The 13,552-nt window shown below is 39.0% G+C and overlaps 1 protein-coding gene across 9 annotated transcripts in view; it reads left to right on the top strand.

Moving 5' to 3' along the window:
* The window catches only part of git1 (G protein-coupled receptor kinase interacting ArfGAP 1), a 235,784-nt gene that overhangs the window by 110,090 nt on the left and 112,142 nt on the right, over positions 1-13,552 (top strand). For all 9 annotated transcript variants that reach the window (XM_073053392.1, XM_073053390.1, XM_073053393.1 and 6 more), the window contains exon 2: positions 6,650-6,783. In XM_073053392.1, coding sequence (XP_072909493.1) covers positions 6,650-6,783 — 134 coding nt within the window. The remainder of the gene's footprint in view (positions 1-6,649; positions 6,784-13,552) is intronic.

The raw sequence follows: 13,552 nt of genomic DNA, 5'->3' as shown, positions 1-13,552 counted from the left end.
CACCTTAAATGAGGGATTTGCTTGAGGGTGTGTAGAGAAGATTCCCTGGGTTGATTTTTGTGATGAAAGGATTGTCTCTCAAGGAAAATTAGAATAGCATGAAACTTTATGCATTGGAATTTAAAAGACTGAGAAGTGCTTATTGAATCACCAGTTTTCGAGGGACTTAACAGGTAAATGTTCGTGCAGATGCTAGCCTTGCAATGATATATAGGGCGGAGAAAATTTCTGAATAAGTGTAAATCCACTTTAGGCTGATTGAAGCAAAATTGGGGTCATGAATCTTCTCTAATCAGTTGTGAAGACTAAGCCATGGGGAAATTGTTGATTATATATAACAGGCAGGAAAGTACAGCTGAAGCCAACATTATACCAGCCAAATTCAAGGCAGAGCTCGCTTGAGGGGCTATCTGTCATAATCTGCTTCTATTTTTGTTCACAATAAAATTGCAGCTGCTTATAAAGACAATAGAGTACTTTCACCAATGCTTTGAATAAAATGAGATTTCTGAGCTTGCTTGATCTAAGAATAATATTTGTTCTGGTGGCTTGGGATCAGTTTGAACAAAACTGACCGAGTTTCAGATGGAATGATTTAGCTAATTTTCATGTTATCTTTGCTTTTTTTTGTCTGTGAATATCTTGATCATTACAGTGTAATTTGGAATGATTGTTAATGGAATTACTGTGGTAGCTAGTATTGACAGAGAAAATGAGTGTTTCTCCTACTGCCATATTAATATTGCCATTTGCAGTGTAAAAGTTTCATATTCATTCTTGTGTTAGTCATGGTGGGTTCCTACTTGTTTATAGAAGTTAATGTTTACAACTTTCACTTTTCTCCCACCTGTTAATGGGCATTCATTTTTCAGAGTATTGATTCTGATTAGAGACACAATGATCACTTTGTACCTCAGAATTGATTTTTTTTTTAAGAAATTGTTAGCCAAGATCCTTGCTATTTAAAAGGTACAGGTGATCTGAATCCAGCAGAGTGGTATTTGGAGCTTTAAATAAAAAGGCAATTGAAATAGCCCAAGTCTGATGTTAAAAGTAAATTTGAATTTGAGATTCCTACTATCCAAAATGGTGAATGAGTTATTTGTAATGGGAAAGGGCTATTATAATTTCTGGTCTGTTAATGTGAATTAAATTCATGCATTTTACTTCACTAGACATGCTAGTTCATCTATGAAGTAGGATTCTGGGGGCTATTTCTCATTTGAATTTGTATCTGTAGGTCCAGCTGTCACTTTCCCCAGACCCAAGGGTAATTTGGTAAAAGCGTAGTTTACATTGGTGTTCTCAGTATAAATAGTCCAGATATGAGATTTGTATGGATTGAAGAATATGAGCCATTGAGTTGCTGTTTAAAAAAAAATCGAGAGATTTATTTTTCAGAGCATGTCCAGCAATTGTATAAATGGAACACGTGTTCCAGCTTCTGATGTGACAGCTGAATTTCTTCAATGTGTGAAGCCCCCATGTGGCAAATAATTGAAATTGCAGTTCAATTTTGATTGAAATTGCATCTGAGGTCCATAGCTACCAGTGCAACTGAAACCTGAAGATGTGAATGTGATACCTGCATGAGATTTTATATTTAAAACAAGAGCTTTATACATTTCTCTTGGGTCCACCTTTTGAAAGGAGATAATTTCACCACAGGCAAGAAATGGACGATCATTTATGGGAAGGTTTAAAAAATCATAGATTGAAGTTATTGTAAAAATGTCCAATATCAATATGCAAGTATGATTTTGGAAATGTAGGTAGTGAGGTTTAATTTGTATAAATTTTGTTTAAATGCTTACTTTTTGTCTTCTGTATTAGTGTGTCAGTAGAAAAGAGCAGATTTTGGATTTCCAGTCATTCTACCAAAGAAAAAATGTTATAGAGAAATATTTGTATTGTATTACAGGAAGTAACAAAGTAATAGACTACTTTTCAAATAAAAACTTGATTACGTTGTAGGTATATAGTCTAGTACACGATTAAACAAAGGTAACAAACAGGATCAAGGACAATGAGTTGAATAAACTAAACTGATTAACAGAAACAGGTGTAGAAAGTATTAAACTAGGTGAAGGACAACCAACCTAAAAGGTGAGGATGCAGCAGTTTAACCTTTAAATAATCAATTCTTATATCATGGCAAGAGTGAGCATCTCAACAAGACACAAGGTGGTCATCCTGCATCAACATTATCTCTCCAAACCAGAAATTTCACAGCAGACAGGAATTTCAAGATGTGCTGCCCAAGCTCTTTTGAAGAAGCACAAAGAAACAGGCAAGGTTGAGGACTAGAAACGCATGTTGAGGGCCACAGAATGTGATTGCAACAGATATAAGGTCCCTTCTAAATCTGAAGAAGTCTAGCACTGCTAACAACTCTGAACTCACAGAAGCCACTGGATCCAAGTATCCCCCTCACAGCCCGGAGAGGTCTTGTCAGGAGTGGTTTTCATGGAGGAGTTGTTGCCAAGAAGCCATTCCTCTGAAAAGAAAGCAAAGCCAAGGCACTCACCTAAACACAAAAACATCCCCACTGGGGTGTTGAAGGATGGCAGCAAGTGCTCTGGTCTGATGAGTCAAAATTTGAAATTTTTGGCTCAAACAGGAGGCAGTTTGTCCATAGAAGAGCTGGAGAATGCTACATGGATGTGTATATGCAGTCAAGAATGAAGCATGGCAGAGGTTCCCTGTAGGTTTAGGGCTGCATTTCTGCAAATGGAGTTGGTGATCTGGTCAGAATCAATGGAATCCTTAATGCTGAAAAGTACAAGTAGATTTTTATCCTGGGCGTTAACATCTCAGGATCTATCATGAGCCCAAATTGATGAGCTCACGAAGGTGGCACACCAGTAGTTCTACTTCATTAGGAGTTTAAGTATGTCACAAAAGGCTCTTGGAAATTTCTACAGAAGTACAGCAAAAGCATTGTGACTGTTTGGATCATAACCTTATATGCAGGCTGCAGTCTGGAAAGAGGATGCTGAGGGTTGTGACTCAGCCATCTCCATCATAGGCACAACCCTCCCCACTATCAGGGACTTCAAGAGGCAGTGCCTCAAAAGAGTTAAATTCATTGTTGAGGGCACTCACCATCTGGATATGTTCTCTTTACTGCTACTGGGGAGGAACTACAGGAGCCTGAAGACCACATTCAAGAACAGCTGCTTTCCCCTCTGCTGTCAGATAACTGAACAGTCCACCTCATTATTCCTCTTTTGCACTGTTTTTTTGTAGCTTATAGCAATTTTTGTCTTGCATTGTACTTTTGCAAAACCGCTAATTTCATGACACTTGTCAGTGATAATAAATGTTGATTCTGACTATTCGGCAAATTTGGTGAAGATTGGGTTTGTCATCAGTTCTATTGTCTCAAATGTGATTAGTTTTTGACATGGCATGACCTGTTTTACATATGTGCTTTTTATACACTATTCCACCCTAATGTATACCATCTTCAGCAAAGGGGAAAGATTGATGGGGAAGAATCTTTACAAAACGTAAAGACGATAATCTGCATGAACATCTTGAAATGAGCACCTCAGTTTTCACTTTTCCACTGAAGCTACAAACTTCACAAGCTATTCCTGAACACCTGGTTAACTTGGCCTAAGAGAATTAAACTTATGGTGCAGACTGCATGGGTTTTAAAAATGAGCAGTATGTCATTTGATGGTTTCCTGAAGCTAATCACCCACACTGGTGAAGAGAGATGTTACAGGGATATTATTTTAACCACCACTTGAATTTCCTTCAACTCTACTCAGCACTCAGGTGTGAACACCTAAAAGGTCTGGCAAGACAGTTAAAGAATCTTAGATGTATGGATTTGTCTTCTAAAGTCACAGAGCACTTCTGATTTGCACATGAGCCCTGAAGCAAGTCTCAGCTTTCCCTGGTACCATCTGTTCTAGATGAGGTTCTGCTTTTTTTCATTGCTATGATAAATTTTAGGAATGTACATTTTGTTCTTGCTTTACTATATCCTAAAACTGATTTTTTTTCTTACTCTGATTAGTGTTCTATGCAGCTATAAAAATGCACTGAAATTTTAATATAGCTGAGTTTTCCCTTGAGGGGAATCTTTCCTGACAAATCTGTTGGAATTCTTTGAAGAAATCACAGGCAGGATAGAGATAAAAGAATTGGCTGATGTTTTGTTTGGATTTTCAGAAGGTAGTGCACGAGGCTGCTTAACAAGATAAGAGCCTATGATATTATAAGAAGGATACCGGCATGGATAGAAGATTGATTGGCAGGAGGCAGAGTGGCAATAAAAGGGGCCAATTTTGGTTGACTGTCAGTGATTAATGGTGTTTTGCAAGGGTCAGTATTGGAACTGCTTCTTTTCACGTTATATGCTAACGATTTGGATGACAGAATTGATGGCTTGGTAGCCAAGTTTTCAGATGAAACAAAGATAAGTGGAGGGACAGGTAGTGTTAGGGAAGCAGGGAGTATGATGGACATTTTGGGAGAGTGGGCAAAGAAGTGGCAGATGAGAAGTATATGAATATCCACTTTGGTAGAAGGAATAAAGGCATAGACAATTTTCTAAATGGGGAGAAAGTTTAAAAAATCAGAGGTACGAATGGATTTTGGAGTCCTTGTGCAGGATTCCCAAAAGGCTAACTGACAGGTTGAGTCAGTGGTAAGGAAGATAAATGCAAGGTTAGTATTCGTTTCAAGAGGACTAGAATATAAGAACAAGGATGTGATGCTGAGACTTTATGAGCCATCGGTCAGTTGGAGTATTGTGAGTAGCTTTAGGCAAAGGAAATTTGAGCTGGCATTAGAGAGGGTTGAGTTGAGATACTCACTAGCATTATTCTGGGAATGAAAGGGCTAACATATAAGGAGTGTTTGATGGTTTTGGGCCTGTACTCGCTGGGTTTAGAAGAATGAGGGGAAACTTACTGAAATCTATTGGCTATTGAAAGACCTGAATAGTGGATGTGCAGAGGATGTTCCTATAGTGGGTGAGTCCAGGATTACAGGGCACAGCCTTGGAATAGGACATCCATTTATAATGGAGATGAAAAGAAGTTTATGTAGCCAGTGCTGGTGAATTTGTGGAATTCATTGCCACGGATGGCTGTGGAGGCCAAGTTAAAGTATATTTAAAACAGAGGTTGATAGGTTCTTGGTTTGTCAGGGAGTCAAAGATTATGAAGAGAAAGCAGGAGAATAGGGATGAAAAGGATAATAAATCAGCCATGATTGAATGGGGAGCAGACTTGATGGGTTGAGTGGCCTAATTCTGCTCCTATGTCATATGACCTTATGGTCATTAGAGCCTATTAACTTAACCTATGTTTCTGCAGGTAATTAAGAGTAATCTAAATACATAAATAAAGATCCAAGGTGGCGGCGCGACGCAGCTTGCAGCAGCCACTCCGGAACTGATTATCTGTTATTTGTGAAGTGGGCTGCCGTGCGCAATCATAATCGATTGAAAACAGACGTGGAAGCACGGAGAAACATTGGGAAATTCCAGGAAGATCTTCTTTGTTGCTGCTGCTGCTGTGAGGTCCGGGTCTCTGCTGGGAAGAACAGGCCCCCAGTCCTCAGGGTCGCGTTGCCGATGGCCGTTGGCAGGACCGTCTTAATACACTCGGCAGAGGATGGTGCTCGGAGAAGCTGTGCCGGAAGGGATGGTCGTCGACTCGGAGGTTCGATGGACTCAGGTCGCTTTCGGTGTGTGCTGCGTCTGCGAGGCTGGTTTCGATGGAGCTTTCACGCTGTGCTGCATCTGCGAGGCTGAGTCGGGCGGTGACTTGGAAGTCCATAGCGGGGGTACTCCCTTCTGCCGCCGGTGTGGGATGGCGAGTCTGTCGGGACCCTGGGGACTTGTGGAAACTGTGGTGATTTCTTTTGAACTTACAGTCTTTTAACATCTTGGACTATTTTTACTGTGCACATAGTCTGTTTTTTTTTATCAATTATGCTATTCTTTGCACTGTTGTAACCATATGTTGTAACTATGTGGTCTTGTAACTTTGGTTTTTGGTCTTGTCTTTGTCTGGTGGATTTGGAGCTCCTTTCTGGGGAACGCACTAGACGGTAGCGTGATATTAATACGCAGCAGCCTCTCCGGACTCTGGATTGGGGATTGCCAAACGTTACGTGGATTTTCTGGTGGTGTCTGTTTTGTCATATGCTTTTGTGATATCATTCTGGGGGAACGTTGTCTCATTTTTAACTGCATTGCATTTGTGGTTTCTAAATGACAATAAACTGAATCTGAATCTGATGTTGTCCCCTGTGTAATAAACATTTCTGTTAAAAAATATAACCATTAAAACATGTAGCAAACCTTTTGTATGAGTGCTAATGGTAGATTAGAAGATTTGGTTGAGAATATTGTACTATGGAATGCAGAATAGATTTTATATTGTTCTTAAAGCTTAATGTTACTGTTTTGGCTTTGTCTCAACCTACTGTTGAAGGCAAGCTGTTGGCACTAGTAGATAGATATGTAATTAAGATCTTCAGAACTGCTATTCAACATGTCAGCTATAGCTGCACCTGTAAATGACTTTTACCAGTAAGGCAAGGATTTAATTTTTATCATGTTACAAAGTGATGTTCCCTATTTTGTGTAGAATGCACTAATTTCATATTGTAATCTCTACAGATCCTGGTTGGGCATCGATAAATCGTGGAGTGCTGGTTTGTGACGAATGTTGCAGTGTTCATCGAAGTCTTGGTCGACACATTTCAATGGTGAAGCATCTCCGACACAGCTCATGGTCTCCAACACTGTTACATGTGAGTTATAGTTAAACTCATATTATTAAAACTGCTGTCACTTCTAGGATTTAAGGGACATGTGCTCCCTTTGAAACTGTATAATGCAGCCGGGAAAACAAAGTTGGTTTGGAAACACTTTGTTCACGTATTTGAAATTGTATTGCTGAGGAAAATTTGGAATGTGTCAAATCTCATGGCCAAGTGCAAGTGACCAACCCCCCCCCCCACCTTCGCTCTTCATTGTATTGGTCCTGGAAAATAGCCTGGTGTGATTTCCATAAAATGAAGCTCTGTCATTTGCAATGTATCAAGAAATGCAGGTTGAAAAATTTAGATTTTTTTTCTCCACAAATGCTGAGAGGGTGAACTTTGTCTCAAATATTTAGGTAATGATTTTAGAATTCTTTAAGTGCAGATCCAACACCTGAATGGCTGTAACTGGGCATCATCCTCACTGAATGGGCATTCGCGTTCAGAGTGCATGCATGAGGAATAGTAGTATGGGCAATCTTAGTACAGGAAATTTGGGGAAATAGGCATTCTCGACTTCAAACTGTTAGTGAATATTGAAAGCAAAGCAGTTCATGATGACGTTTAACTGGTTGAAGGACGTATTATGCAAATAATATTTCAAATTGGAGGTAGTTCCAGCAATGATGTACGTGTGTTTCCTCTTCGTGGAAGTGAGGAGACTTGGCTTAGTGCTGAATATTTTAATCTTGAATTGCCTGTATGTAATGAGGTTTTGTTTAATTGTAGGGAAGTATGTGTAGCAGTTTATTCTACACCAGTTTGGTTTTAAAAAAAGCTTTAAGAATCTATTTAAATGATAAAGCAAAATCACGATTAGTAGTTTGTAACAAGCAGTGTGCGCCCACACTGGTTTCTTCCAGGTACTCAGGCCTCCTCCTGCATTGCAAAGGTATGCAGTTGGTAGGTTAACTGGCTACTTTAAAATTGCCCTACATGTAGGTGAGTGGTAGTGCTATAGATAGGAACATGGGAAGATCGGAATTTGTTTAAAATTGCCGTATATAGGTGCTCCACAGTTGGCCGAATGGTCTGTTTCTGGTATAGAACCCAATGAATCTAAGTTAACATTGAGAAAATTATAATATTTTTCTAAGTTTATCTGCATGGTATAAACCCAGTTTATTCACACCTGGTGAATGTGCAGTAATCCTGTCTAAATTCTCCAAACATGAAAACAGATTTTTACCATAACAATTAGATTTGAAACTCCAGTTAATTATTGTGCTATTAAAATTTCACACTGAATGGTTATTGTTAATTAGTTAGATGTAATGATTGTCAGTTGTCAACAGTATAGATTATCCAAAAACATTTGGTTTCTCCAATGTAGAGGGCACCTAATGTGAGCAATGAACTGTCTTCTAACTTATAAACCAAGAAACATGAGTTCTTAGATTATTGGAAAAGATTAGTTTAAAAAGGTAGGTGGAGTGGATTAGTAAGTAGGTATTAGTGGATGTGCAAAAGAGAAAGAGATGCTTGGAAGCTGAGAAAAAGATGACACCCTTTTGTTAGGCCTATTATAGACATCTCGTATCTGTATTACAGTATTGACCTATTAACTGAGATCACCCGTATTTAACCAGTCTGGTAGCGTTTGGCCTCTCCCTACTTCTCTGGGTTTTGCTCTAACATTGTATGGTGTTCAACTTTTATGGATTTTTAGTAGACAAAGGATTTTGATGATGTAACACTTAGGGTGTAGCTTTATATTTAAAGAAACTGCAGTAATATTAAAATACCTTGTTAATTTTGGTTCAGTGAGTTGATCTGTCATTAAATCTGAGATAATCTGGCTGGTGAGATTGTGGTCTTTTCTCCATCAAACAGTTAGCTGTGAATTAAAATGTACTGTGTACATTTACTTAAAGCAATCTTGAAACTAGATTAGTGATTAGAATTTATAATTAACAAGCATAGAGCCAATTGATAACATTAATTAGTTTAATTGAATTAAGATGAGCATGATCGAATAAATACTGTATTGCTGAAGAAATGAGCAGAATCACAATCTGCTAGGTTAATTGGCTGCTGTAAATTAGCTGTAGTGTGTAGCTGAGTGGGAAATGTTTTTGATATTCAAAGAATAAAATACTAATGCAGGAAATGCCACCAAGGTAGACCAGCCATGATTTTATTGAATGGTAAGGCAAGGAACTGGATAGCCTTTTTCTCTATTCATGCTCTGAAGATCCTACATTTATGACCTTAATTGGATCTCCAAAGGAGAAGTCACTTTATTCAAGTTTAGTATCTTCCTGCAAAAGTAAAATTATTCTTGGTAATGCAAATGGTGTTCTACATTCAAATCTGATCAGCCATTGAAAATTTAATGCTCACTTGTACTTTTTACACGTGGCTTTAATAATTAAAATAGGGGTTTAAATAAGATTAAAAACATTCCTTTGTTGATTGAAGGGTTCAACATTGATTCAATAGAGAAGATACAAATTTGCAGGTATAATTCCTATTTCTTTAGGAATAGTTAAGAGGCCCCAATATGTGTTGTTGAATGGAATGAAATAAAAATTTCAGTAGATGTACATTTTTATAGGTCAGAGTTGAATATATTAGACTACAGTGAAATTTTGTCTGCTTTATGTATTGAACTATATAAAATATTTAGTGCTGTCTTAATGCATGATATGAGGAATTTGCACTTTAATCTTAAGCAAAATTTAAATAATAAATCAGTTTTTATAAGGATGTCCTTTAGCTCATAATGATTTACTTCATTGGTGTTGCTGTGTTTTCAAAGTTTCAAAAGAGAAAAAGAAGTGATTGAAAATCAGAAAACAGAAAAATGTTGGAAATCAGAAATTAAAGGTGCTAGAAATACAGTACTCAGCAAGTTGGAGAGTAATGTGTGGATCGAGAAACAGTTAATGTTTCAGTTAAATTATTCAGTTCAAATGAAGGAAGAAACAATTGTTCGAACACACAAAATATTGAAGGAACACAGCAACTAAAAGCAGCGTCCGTAGAAAGGGAGAACGGTTGATGTTTTGGGCTGAGACCATTGATCAAGATGCTGAGTTCCTCCAGCATTTTGTGTGCATTGCTCAAAGATTTCCAACATCTGCAGAACCCCTTGTGTTAACTATTGTTTTAAGTTGCAGAGTGAGTGGATTGGAGAAAACAGAGGAGGCCATAGGAAGGAGAACAAGGTTATCCAGGTTGACAATGCTTGAAACATGTAAGATGAATAGGGGAAGTTTTAGAGATAAATGAAGGAATATGCTGGAAATATTAAACAGAAGACACAGCTATAACGAGACTAGCTGGAGACCTCATGTTTGTAACCTTATTAAAAGAAGGATTTATTTACAATAGAAAGAATTATTCCTGAAATGGTAGTTATGTTCTATAAGGAAAAATTGTGTAAGCTAGATTTCTTTCCAACAACAGTACCCACCTTCACTCTCCCAGGCTTGATCTTTTTCTTTTTGTCTACCTCTTTTTATCATATCTCTCAGCTCCACCCTTCCCCTCTCCTACCTTGCTTGTCATATTTCACTACCCCTTTCTCTTTCCCCCACCCCCCCGATCTACCAATTAACTCTGACCTCTCTCATTACTCCACCTCTCCTCTTTATAATAGCTATCTTCCCTCTCCACTGTCAGTCATGATGCAGGGTTTCAACCTGAAACCTCAAAGTTCTTCCCCACCACAGAAGCTGCTTGACCTGCTGAGTTCATCCAGCAGATTGTTGCTTGAGAAATCTTTGGAGCACTCCTCTAACCACTGGTCATTTCTTGCTGTGACAGCACTGGGAACTAAGTGTCAGCTTTGGGAGTTGGAACCAGTCCATTTGAAACCCTGTGGCAGAGAATAGGGATACAAGCTCAACCCTCTACCCCACCTCCTTCTCCTCTCTCCACCATACTATAATTATCTTCGCATTTTTGTTGGATTTGATTATAATCATAGCATCTCTCTGATTTTTGAGACATGTTTTCCGTTACACGAATTTTAAATCTGTGACAAGTTTTTTTTCAGGAATTTGTCAGCTTATAAGGCTTTGTTGTGATTTTGCTTAATGGTATTGCTCCATGGCATAAAGAAGATTGGGAACCTATGATCTAGTGGGTGCTGACTGCCCACCTGTCTTCTCTTCTTGACACGGGCTGATACAGAAGTCTTTGTTGTCTCCCACTTAGACAATGATTATTGAACAGGTGCTGTTGCCCAGATCGGAAATGCCACCATGATGTCTTATTCTTGGCTGTCTGCTGTAACGGTGTTATTTATGACAGGATTGTGCGCCAGGCATTTTGACAGTAGGAGGATATTAATGGATTTACTTTATCGTATACCTTTCTAATCATGCCTTGCCTGAATGGAATTAACTTCAATAGTATTGTAAACGTTTTTTCCAGTTACTACTTGGAAATTATTTGAAATTTGTGCTTTTTTACTCATTAATGCATTGCTACTGATGTGTGAGCTTACAGAGCCTGTAATCAAAATGTATTAATCTAGGCTATGCATACATTAGCTTTATATGCAGAACAAAATGTACATTTGAATTCGGGTGCATACTCCCACCACCAGCTCCTGGTCTTCACGTGTGGCTCAGCTACTAAGCCCAACGGAACTGTTTCTACTGACAGGAGAAGGGGCAAAGGCAGGTTACTAGCACCTTAAAAGCAGTCATTTCAGGCAGATGGGGCTCGTCAGCCATTGTTGGCAACTCATCTAGGAGAAGGAAAACTCTGATCTCAAACTTCTGCTGCTTTACTCATGGAGTAGGCTTCAGGAATAAACTCAGAGGAAAAATCTGGAGCTGGAGTCCTAAGGCATTCCTACATTGAGTTCCATGCTGACTGGCAACTCCTGCGATGCTTCTGGTACCAAACTGTATCGGTCTCTGCAGTTCCGTTGGGTTCGTCTGATGTGTGGAGAGGGGGAGCCCACTACATGAGCAACAGCTTGCTTTCTGTATTGTACTGTCCAGACTTGCATATCTAGATGGTTAGGATGCAATATCCATGGTCAATTCTGACCAACGGAGGCCTCAGCCCAGACGGGCTCCAGTTGTGTGTGCAAGTACTCTGCTTTTCTTAAGAATTTGTGATCACAATTGAAACAGAATTATAAAAAATTTGGTATTAATTTTGAAGTTTTCCATAATTTGCAGACCCTGGGCCTCTGTACCTCCCTCTGCAATTGGATCCTCAACTTGCTAACTGGAAGGCCATAATATGTGTGGATTGGTGATAACATCTCCACCTCACTGATGATCAGCACTGGTGCACCTCAGGGGTGTATGCTTAGCCCACAGCTCTACTCTCTATATACATATGACTGTGTGGCTAGGCATAGCTCAAATACCATCTGTAAATTTACTGACGATACCACCATTGTTGGTAGAATCTCAGATGGTGACGAGAGGGTGTACAGGAGTGTAATATGCTAACTAGTGGAGTGGTGCCACAGCAACAACCTGACACTCAACGTCAGTAAGACGAAAGAGCTGATTGCAGACTTCAGGAAGGGTAAGATGAAGGAACACATACCAATCCTCATAGAGGGATCAGAAGTGGAGAGAGTGAGCAGCTTCAAGTTCCTGGTTGTCAAGACCTCTGTAAGGATCTAACCTGGTCCCAACATATCGATATGGTTATAAAGAAGGCAAGACAGTGGCTATACTTTATTCAGAGTTTGAAGAGATTTGGTATGTCAACAAATGCGCTCAAAAACTTCTATAGATGTACTGTGGAGAGCATTCTGACAGGCTGCATCACTGTCTGGTATGGAAGGGCTACTGCACAGGATTGAAAGAAGCTGCAGAGGGTTGTAAATTTAGTCAGCTCCATCCTGGGTACTAGCCTGTAAAAGTACCCAGGACATCTTCAGGGAGTGGTGTCTCAGAAAGGCAGTGTCCATTATTAAGAACCTCCAGCACACAGGGCGTGCCCTTTTCTTGCTGTTACCATCAGGTAGGAGATACAGAAGCCTGAAGTTGCACACTCAGGAACAGCTTCTTCCCCTCTGCCATCTGATTCCTAAAGGGACATTGAATCCTTGTGCGCTACCTCATTTAAAAAAAATATATAGTATTTCTGTCTTTGCACGATTTTTAATCTATTCAATATACGTATACTGTATAAATTATATTAAATAAGATTTACTTATTTTATTTGATTTCTTCTGTATTATATATTGCATTGAACTGCTGCTGCTAAGTTAACAAATTTCACATCACATGCCAGTTATAATAAACCTGATTCTGATTTATTGATGATTTTATGTCTCTTTGGATTCATTATTACTCTATTTGTTAGGGTTTATTAGAATGTTTCTGTAAAGCTCTAAGCTGTAAAAACCTTTATAAAAGAAAAGCTGAAGGCAGGATTTTGCAGAATTTCAGAACCTTTGTGAATACATCTGGTACGTTGAAGGCCCCAGCACCATCCCGACCACACTGCTGAGTCTAGGATGCATTTGGTCAGATGGATTGAGCCACAGCTTCCTTCTTTTCACCTCTGTTTCCCCTTCTCCCCGCCCCCCCCCCCCACCCCACAACAACCAGTCCAGGTAACAGTATAACTTATGCAATTTCAGACCAGCTGAAGTGAATCTGCATTTCATAAAACTATACCTAAAAATAAAGCCTGTTGTGGTTACATAATGATATTGTAGCCTTTATCCCCATGAATATATTTCTGATGTCCTATGGATGTTGGATTGGTATCCAGGTATTGAGTGTACAAGAGAAATCAAACCTGTCTTAGAAGTAGCCACTTGTTA

Source organism: Hemitrygon akajei, chromosome 8 (assembly GCF_048418815.1).
Source record: "Hemitrygon akajei chromosome 8, sHemAka1.3, whole genome shotgun sequence".
NCBI classification, from domain to species: Eukaryota; Metazoa; Chordata; class Chondrichthyes; order Myliobatiformes; family Dasyatidae; genus Hemitrygon; species Hemitrygon akajei.
This window is presented reverse-complemented; position numbering and strand designations above follow the sequence as displayed.